Here is an 8,831-nt window from a genome sequence, read left to right on the forward strand (position 1 = left end):
CCTGTGTTGGCTTTTGGCTCTTGGCCCTATGCTGCCCCAACCCCTTCCCCCGTCCCGAGGCTCAGGGCCTGAGCAGAGTCGAGCCGCCCCCATGCCAGGCCTGCTGTTGAGGTCTCTCCGGGGCAGGGGCCCTCGGGGTGAATGAGGGCATTGGCCCTCCCTCCCTGAGTTTGGCTCCTGCCCACAGGGCTGACAGTGGAAATCAGCCTGTGGGAGGCTGTAGCCCAGCTCTGTGCGAATCTATTTTGGACCTCTGGGCCCCCCCTTCCTCTCTAGGCTCCCCACCCCTACCCCTCGCGGTCTGCCCCGCTGGTGCTCAAACTGAGACTGGGGCTCCGAGGGAGAATGAGTAGGCGCTGGGGGACCTGGGGCGACCCCCTTGAGGAGGGGCTGGGGACCTTGTCTGGAGGCTGGCAGTCTTGGACTGAGGCCCATCACTCCCAGGGGCCTGCCCAGGCAGCCGCAGCTCTAACCACAACATCCTTTGGGGTTTGGCCTAGGCGGATGACCACCAAATAGCCCTGGTAGATTCCCCCAAGACCCGCCCTCACCCTTGCCTCTGGGGCACAGCCCAGAGAGTATAAAACAGCGCTGGAGGCTGGGAGGGGCAGACCAGCTGAGTCCTGAGCAGCAGCCCTAGCGCAGCTGCTGACAGACGCACCATGAGGCCCCTCATGTTCCTCGCCCTACTGGCCCTGGCCACACTCTGCCTCGCTGGCTGGGCAGGTGAGTGCCCCTACCCCTGCCCCAGCCCGCGGGAGCTGTGAGGGGAAAGCACCTTGGCCTCACCTCTCCTCACCCCTTCCACTGGCAGTCCCTATTGGCAGTCTAACCACCTTTCTGTGGGCTCAGTCCATTTGCCCCCACTGCTGTCCTTGTGGAGGGAGAGGAGGGGAGAGGGGAGGAGAGGGAGAGCCCTAGAGATGAGCAGGGGTGAACTGGGCTCCTTTTTCTTGCAGATGCAAAGCCCAGAGATGAGGAGTCTGGCAAAGGTGCAGGTATGAGGCAGGGCCTGATGGGAAGCTGTGCCCTGTATCACTCAATGGTGCTGCCCACTCCCAGCACCCCTGTGTCACCCTGGTCCCCTCAGTCCCATTCTCCCCTCCTGCCCCCTCCCATCTGGCTCTCAGGAAGGCCAGCCTACTCCCCACCTTGTCCACCCAAACTCGGAGTCACCTGACCCCTGACCCTCTGCTCCACAGCCTTTGTGTCCAAGCAGGAGGGCAGCGAGGTGGTGAAGAGACTCAGGCGCTACCTGGATCATGGGCTAGGGTGAGAGAAAAGGAGGTGCTGGGCCAGGGCCCTGCATCTCCAGGATGGGCTGGGAGGAGCGGCCGCTGTGGGAGGACTCTGGAGCCCCAAGTGCAGTGGGAGGAGGGGTGGGCATTTTGCATGGAGGCTGATGCCAGTGTGTTGGGCTCTCAGAACCCCAGCCCCCTACCCAGATCCTCTGGAGCCCAGGAGGGAGGTGTGTGAGCTCAACCCTGCCTGTGACGAGCTGGCTGACCACATTGGCTTCCAGGAGACCTATCAGCGCTTCTACGGCACAGCCTAGAGCTCTCAGCCCTGCCGGCCTGGCTGGCAGCCCCCAGCTCTGGCTCGTCTCCGGGACCCCTTCCCCCTCCCCTCACCCTGACCTCCCTGCCTGGCAAGTGTGAGATCCCAGCAGCTGGGAGCATCATCCCGGCTGCTCCAGAATAAACTCCGGAAGAGGAACTGGTGGGGCTGTGATTCTTTGTCCATCTATGGAGTGTGAGGAGGAGGTATTGGGAGGATGGGGAGTGGAGAGGAGGTTTTACCTTTTTCAGTCCCAGAAAGTGCTTCCCAAAATCTGTTGTTGAGTTATTTATTTATCCCTGCCTCAGTCCAGAAGCATTGAAGGTGGCTTCCTAAAGTCTAAATAGGGTTCTCCTCTCTAGCCCAGCACCCTCCCCCACCTCAACCCACTGCCCCATCCGTGACCCACCCAAATAGACCAGATCCCAAAGGCCTGGACGCCTGGAGTACACGGCTGTGACCAGGACACACGGCCTCATCACCATAGGCAAAGAGCTTCCGGTAGATGGTACTGCCTGGTTTGGGGGTGGGGGCAGTAGCGGGCCTCCTGGCCTGGTTAATAAGCATTCAGGATGGGCCTGGGTTAGTCATGTTAGTTCTCGCCTGGGCTGAGCAGAAGCTCCAGGAGCACCAGAGGTGGGACCAGTTGAAAGGGCCCAACACCTCCCCATCCCAGCCTTCGAAGGCGGGTGGGGCAACTCCAGCCTGGACACTTGCACCTCCCCTCTCAGACCCTCAGCACTTCCCCCGGCCCCATCAAGAGCACCCTCCCCGACCCTCCTACTCTCTACCAGCCCCCCAGCCCCTCTCCTCTCCTCTGCCTTCTGATCTCCGCACTCCCTCCTCAGCCACTCCTCTTGGTTCCAGGCTCAGAAGTGCCCCCATCTTATCAGGCCTGGGTCTGGGCTCCTCCCCAGCATGGGGGGCGGGGTCTGGCCTCTGCTTCCCTCCAGGGCAGGCTCAGAGCTGGGGCCTCACTGTAGTTTGGCCTTTGTACTCCCCTCCAGCGGGCCACCCTGCAGCAGGGGGCACGTACTGGGAGCCCGAAATAGGGAAGCTGTGAAAGCAGCAATGATGAGCAGGTTCCCGGCCACCGCCAAGCCCAGTGTGGCCACTGTGCCCGCCAGGCCCAGCGGCGGTTCCTGCATGGCCAGCCAGGCTCGGCGAGATCCCATATCAGCCAGCACCGCCTCCAGCTGGAAGTGCGTGCCCAGCACTGCACAGATGTGGAATAGCTGGTGGCTGTGGCCTGTGGGGAGGATGGGCGGGTGAGGGCACATACCCCATCCCCAGGGCTGCCCCAACGCATCCTGTGACCCATGGTGAGCACCACATCCTCTGGGCCTGCTACTCCCCTAAAGCTGGGAATAAGAAACCCAACTCCCAGAGTTATTGGCAAGAGTGAGTGAGCTGCTGTGCACAGAGCCCCTGGCCTACAGGCTGCTGGTTTTGTTGTTAGATCTGAGGACTGGGGCTGGGCCTGGACCCTGAGGGCCCTGCCAGGAATACTCTCCTTTACTCAGTTCACTCTGTGCTCTGGGGAGCTGTCTCCCCATCCCCTCCTGGGCCAGGCCAGGTCTGCTCTCACCGATGTAATCAAAGCGTCCTGGTGCCAGCCGCTCAGGCAGGTGGGAGGCAAAGAGGAAGCCAGTGAGCAACGCGCAGAAGAGGTGGTAGCCGTGGCTGGTGCTCAGTGCCTCCTGCCCACAGCTGTGGCCCCTGCCCCAGCACAGTCCGAGCTGGCAAAGGAAAAGCAGGGTTGATGGGGAGGGGCTTTGGGGGTGGACATGATGTGTCTGGGATCTGGTGAGGATGAGGAGGGGGAGGGCACAGCTGGACTGGGTGCTGGGCTAGGAGGGTGGGCGGCAGGGCTGAGTCAGGGATCGAGGGGGCAGGGCTGGGAGTGGGCATTGTGAGGGTCAGGACAGGAAAGCAGGAGCCTTACCCGATAGAAAAGCGGGAGGTTGTCGAACAGAAAGGGATAGGTGAAGGCGGCCGTGCGGAGGATCTTACTGAGCGCAGGGCTTTCTAGCTCGGGGAACCTGGGAGGCGGGAGTGAAAGGCTGGTCACCATCCTTACGCCGGGGTGGGGGTCAGAGGAGGGCAGGGGACCTTTGGCCAAGATGGAATGTCAGTGTAGCTTAGTGGCTGTGAAAGCCCTTAGGCCACATGACTCCTCTGTAAGTGACAACAGCTGTTAGCCGGGGATAGACACCTGCCTCTTAGGTGGCTGTGAGAGTTAGAGAGACAGCGCAGGGATGGTGTTGTTGCACAGGGTCTGGGCACAGTGAGTCCTCAATAAACGGTCCCATTGTTACCAGTGTTGTTCAAGAGCAGTGAAACGCAGGCACAACCCAGCGGTCCTGGGTGTCCAAGTGTTTGTGGGTGCCCTGTCCTGTCCCTCCGCCTTCCCCTTCACCACTGGCCGAGAACCCACCGGGAGTAGCAGGAGAGGCCGGTGCACAGGAAAGAATTGAGTGCGGCGGCGGGCACAAATAGCTGGTGCAGGCGGCTGTGCAGCCAGGAGGCCGGCATGGAGTAGGCGGCATAGGGGAAGGCGCAGCCTGGCGGGGGGCGGGGGAGGGGAGCTGAGGCCCCGCCCCGGAGACCCCCGCGCCACACCCCCGCCCCGCCCCGGAACGCCCCCGCCCCCCTGCCCACCGCCCCCGCCTCCGCCGTGGGGCTCACCCAGGCTGTAGAGGCTGAGCGCGCCGTAGTCCAGGAAGTAGCAGATGTGACGCGCGCGGGGTGACATGGAGCTGAAGGTGTGCGCGCAGCACGACGCAAACGGGTAGAGGCAGGCGGGCAGCAGGAAGACGAGAAGCGGCCAGTGGTAGGGCTCCGACCGGAAGCCCTGGCCTCCCGCCAGCGCCAGGAGGCGCCACAGGAAGTACCTGCATCAGGCACGTGCTCAGGCCACCGGACCCCCAGCGACTCCCAGTGCAGCCCGCGGGCCCGGACGGTCCCGGTCCGCCTGAGTACCCCCTTGAGCTCGAGGCCCAAGCCTGGGACAGAGCCTCCCTCACCAGGTGGGCAGGAAGTGAGTCCAGATGTTGACGGTCTCGTTGGTCATCTGGAAGGAGCTGAGGACACAGTCCAAGGCCGAGCTGGTGGGGCGGCGGTAGCCAGACATGATACCATCTTCCCAGAACACCTGGGGTTGTGGGGGGCAGGGAGAGGAGAGGAGTCACTGTGTCCCACCCTTTCTCTCCAAGGGACTCCACTGTGTCCCACCCTTTCTCTGGAAGCAGGGTGGAAGGGGATGGGCTGGAGATCACAATGGCCCCAAAGTCAAACTAAATCCAGCCCCATCTCACCACAGGTTCCAGTACCCAGAGAAACCCAGTTTCTCACTCAGGTGAGAAACAGAAGAGACAGAGTAAGGGGACAAGATAGGATGGACACGGCGTGCTCTGAGGAAGCCGACTCTGGATAAAGGAGTGTTCTGGGCTCTAGGGAGCAGGTCACAAGCCTGTTCCTTAGAGAGCAGAAGAGTCCCACACTGAAATTGGCAGGAATAAGAGCTAGCCTAGAGCAGGGACTTCTGCACTTGCAAAAAGAGAAGAAACTTTGCCCCAGCCAGTCCCCTGAGAAGTAGGAGTTGGTGAATCCCTCACCCTGGGGACCTGGTGGACGCGAAGGAGTTGGGGCAGCTTGAGACTGAGCATGGTGGCCCGGCACCTCCACGTTGACCTAGAGACAAAGGGCAGGGGGGGAATTAGGTATCTGCCCCCATCCACAGGTCCCTTTTCGCCCAGGTCCAGGCTGGACCTGGTCACTGAGTCCCAGGGCAGGCTGTGTACACAGGCATGCATGCGGGTGGTAGCTGGCCACCATGCTGCTTCCTTTAGGCCAGGGGAGGCTGGCCCAGCTTCCCCAGTGGTCATAACCCCAACCCCTCCCCAGCCTAGCCTGGGGGCTATTTAGTTCCCCCATTGAGAGGGGCTGGTCAGCCTCAACTCAGCAAGGAGTGGAGGGTCCTCCTCAGCCAGAAGGCTGCCTCAGTAACCCTGGACCCTGGAGCCAGGTCCCCAACCCCCAGTTTTTGTCTCAGAAGAACCCTGACTTAATGGAGGACAGCACAGAGAGAGCCTAAGCTCACACCGCCACCGCCATTGCCAGCACCAGAAAGCCCCTTGGCTCACAGTGCCTGGGCTGAGCACAGAAAACTTAGGGGGCTCAGGGAGAATTCTTGGAGAGGCCAGATGCCTACCGGTGGGACAAGGAATTCGGGGGATGCCTGGCTCTTCTCTGAAGACTACACTTGTGCCCCGGGGGGGCATTTGGGGTCCCTGCCCCACCTGAGCCCCGGCCCCTCAGCCTCAGACCTGTGTGCTGCCTCCGGGTGGCCGCAGCTTTGCTGCCCCCTCCCCCCGCCTCTCAGGCCGCCTCTCCCGGGCACATTCCTTGGCACAAGTGGATGGGCTGGGCCACGGGGGCGGGAGGAGGGAGAACAGGACACTCCTCCCGCCTCTCCAGGCCAAAACTTTCCAGCCCCGCCCCGCGCCTCTTCCTGTCATCGCTTTGCCTACTCTCTGTGTGCATGTTTGCTTCGCACACACTCCGGGCCCTCACACCGCCAGCCTGAACCCCAAGCCTCTGTTCCTGTCTTTCAACATTTTGGGGGCCCTCTGCCCTTGAGCTGGGTGCTGGGGACCCTGCTGGGCACAAGGCCAACCTGGTCCCTAGTCCCTGCACCCTAGCTGAGATTTAACAGATGACCCCGGGAATTCCCTGGCGGTCCAGTGGTTAGGACTCTGTGCTTTCACTGCCGAAGGCCTGGGTTTGATCCCGGGTGGGGGAGCTAAGATCCCACTACCACAAGCCTCGGGGCGCAGCCAAAAAAAAAAAAAAAGAAACTAAGATAGATGACCTCTCCCGGAAGTGGGATGGGAGTATACTGACCTATCCTGAGTGCGGCCCAGCTGCCTGGGGGAGGGGTGGACCAGGACGATGCTGGCGTCTAGCTCCCCTCAGGGTCCCTTCCCTCAGCACTGGGGTTCAGAGGTCTCTGAAGTAGAGTTTGTGCTGTAGCCATGGAAATGGGGGAGGGGCCGGCCGGAGCCAGCGAGTGGCCTCTAGTTCCCCAGAATGGGCCTCGTGGTCCCAGGTGAGCTTCCTTACCCAGAGTTTGATGGGCGCTCCTAAGCTGGTGGGTCGGCAGGCCCCGGGCTCCACGGGTGGAGTCCCTGGCTCTTGCCAGCCGGGCCAATGGGAGGGAGAAGAGAGTGGCGGGCAGGCGGGCCAGGCCTGGGCGGGGAGTGGGAGACAAAGGGGAGCCAGAGAACAATCCCAGCCTTGTCCAGCCTCCAAGGAGCAGTGCGGGGTGGCCCAGCCCCATTAGCAGGCAGCTCACTCTGGGCTCCAGCGCACAGCCAACCCCTCCAGCTTGACCCCACCCCACCGAGAGCAGACTGGCCGGAAGAGGCCAAGGCCCTAGCCAGGATGCAGCCAGGGTGGTGCAGAGCGCCCCCCTCAGACCAGGCTGCCCCACAGCTCCAGGGTTCCAGGCTCTCCCAGGAGCTGAGAGTGGCTCTGCCTCAAGCTGGGCAGAGGAATCCAAACCCTGAACTTGAATTCTCCAAAACCTCTCCTCACTGTGCTTCGCTGCCTCTCAGTGCCTGGTGCTGGGCAGAATCCAGAGCAAATGCATTTGGTAAATATGTTGGTTCAACCTCGAGGGGTTCACCAAGCTTCTCCACTCCCCAGACACACTTGAGGTATCAGTCCTTGCGGAGGGATGGGGTTGAAGACTCAGAGGCTGGTTTCAAGGTTCACCCTCACCTCTCCTTTGAGACAGTTTCTCCCCGATTCAGAGGGCCCAGCTGAAAACCACAAACCACCCCCAGGGAGCAATGTAGCCTTCAAAATAGTTGACCCTTGAACATAGGTTTGAACTGCGTTTATATGCAGCTTTCTTTCACTAAATTGGAACTGCAGATACAGAGGGCAGACTATAAAATCAAGTGCAGATTTTTGCTTGCATAGGGGTCAGCGCCCTAAAACCGCATATTGTTCAGGATCACCTGTATATTGTTTTCACCTATCACCCTTGTGAAGGCAGCAGCTCAGTTCAATGAACTTCACATCAAAACCATCTCTGGAGTTTGTGCTCCAACTGCTGGTTTCTTGCTTCAACTGGGCCACCTCAAAGAAACCTTTCCAAACTGCCATTTCAGCATGTAATCTCCAATGTCCCAATAAAATTGTACAGAAAGGCACCAGGAGACAAGGAGTGGGCTTCTGGGGGTCTTTATTAAGTGATGCTTTAGTCTTAGTCTCTGCCAGGGACTGGAAGTGGGGGTGATCCCACTCCCCCCAGGTTGTCCCAGACTTGCTGTCTTAGAGGAAGGAGGCAGGAAGCCTGTTCTCCTCCGAGAACAGTCTGGGAAGCTAGGCTAGCGCTGGGGTGGGGAACAGCAGAGCTGAGATCCCCGACCCTCCACCCCCAGCCCGAGCTGTATGTGCAGCCTGAGGGGGAGGGGCCGAGGCAACCCTGGCCAAAGCCTCCCACACTCAGCCCCCCTCTTGCTGCTCCCCTCACTGCCCTGAGCTATTCATGATCTCTGCTCTCACAGTCACCTCGACACTCCAGAAGCTAGCCCCATGCTCAGCTCCTCCAGGCCTTCAGTCCCGGGGAAGGACAAAAGTAGGGAAGCCCATCAGGGCAGAGGGTCCCTGGCCGAGCAGCTTCAAGGGGCCTCTCCTTTCTGCTGTCCAGCCGAACACAGGCCCCTCCCTAGATAGTAAGGGGGGTTGTAGCCTCAAACTTCACCGCCCTCTCCTCTTACTGGCATCCCACTCTGTCCCAGCACAGCAGCCCAGAGCACAAAGCACAGTGACCATGGGGCTGGTGGGCACAGAAGCCCTCATTGGCATATAGGCCAGACTGCCTGCAGCCATCGTGGGCCTGCTCCCTGCCCTGGAAGCTAGACGAAGGGAGACAGAAAACAGAAGTGGGGCAATGGGTGTGCAGCCCCTGCAGCAGGAGGAGGGGATCTAACCCCTGCCCTGCTATTGGTGCAGGCAGCTCCAGGCCCCTCTTCCTTAAGAGTCCCCAAGGCTTCAGAGCTGCCCAGCCCCTGCAAAGGGAGATGAGAGGGGGATGGGTGATCCTCGAGGAGAGGAAGGGTCTGCAGAGAACCACCCAGACACCTGGTGTTACCCAACTCTACCCCCAGGCCCAGAGGGCCCAAACTCCTGGCACCAACCACCCTGCGTCTTGGGTGAGGAAGAAGGGCCCCTTCTGCTGTCCCTTCCCCTCAGAGGTCCAG

The 8,831-nt window shown here is 61.0% G+C and overlaps 2 protein-coding genes across 4 annotated transcripts; one reads left to right on the forward strand and one right to left on the reverse strand.

Annotated features, from left to right (window-relative positions):
* Window positions 1-388: 388 nt before the first annotated feature.
* BGLAP (bone gamma-carboxyglutamate protein) lies at window positions 389-1,704 on the forward strand. Its single transcript, XM_079698605.1, has 4 exons — window positions 389-726; window positions 960-998; window positions 1,203-1,272; window positions 1,426-1,704. Exons 1-4 carry the CDS (start codon window positions 663-665, stop codon window positions 1,553-1,555), a joined length of 303 nt encoding a protein of 100 aa, XP_079554731.1. The 5' UTR covers window positions 389-662; the 3' UTR covers window positions 1,556-1,704.
* A 688-nt stretch (window positions 1,705-2,392) lies between these two features.
* PAQR6 (progestin and adipoQ receptor family member 6) lies at window positions 2,393-5,250 on the reverse strand (the record flags this gene model as incomplete). 3 transcript variants are annotated; one of them, XM_079728170.1, is made up of 7 exons in its annotated part: window positions 2,393-2,806; window positions 3,146-3,296; window positions 3,503-3,599; window positions 3,995-4,121; window positions 4,246-4,451; window positions 4,584-4,711; window positions 5,175-5,250. In XM_079728170.1, 7 exons carry the CDS (start codon window positions 5,223-5,225, stop codon window positions 2,532-2,534), a joined length of 1,035 nt encoding a protein of 344 aa, XP_079584296.1. In that variant the 3' UTR covers window positions 2,393-2,531. The 3 variants fall into 3 exon arrangements, with proteins under 3 accessions (XP_079584296.1, XP_079584294.1, XP_079584295.1); XM_079728168.1 differs by having other exon boundaries at window positions 5,184-5,225; XM_079728169.1 differs by lacking the exons at window positions 3,995-4,121; window positions 4,246-4,451 and having other exon boundaries at window positions 5,175-5,226.
* Window positions 5,251-8,831: the final 3,581 nt, after the last annotated feature.

The sequence above is a fragment of the Hyperoodon ampullatus genome (genome assembly GCF_949752795.1).
Source record: "Hyperoodon ampullatus genome assembly, chromosome: 2".
In the NCBI taxonomy this organism is placed as follows: Eukaryota; Metazoa; Chordata; class Mammalia; order Artiodactyla; family Ziphiidae; genus Hyperoodon; species Hyperoodon ampullatus.

Excerpts from the sequence above, each read along its gene's own strand:
- BGLAP (XM_079698605.1), top strand. The coding sequence starts at position 663 with ATGAGGCCCCTCATGTTCCTCGCCCTACTGGCCCTGGCCACACTCTGC. Across the intron at positions 727-959 it reads CTGCCTCGCTGGCTGGGCAG|ATGCAAAGCCCAGAGATGAG; the intron begins GTGAGTGCCCCT and ends TTTTTCTTGCAG. Across the intron at positions 1,273-1,425 it reads TACCTGGATCATGGGCTAGG|AACCCCAGCCCCCTACCCAG; the intron begins GTGAGAGAAAAG and ends TTGGGCTCTCAG.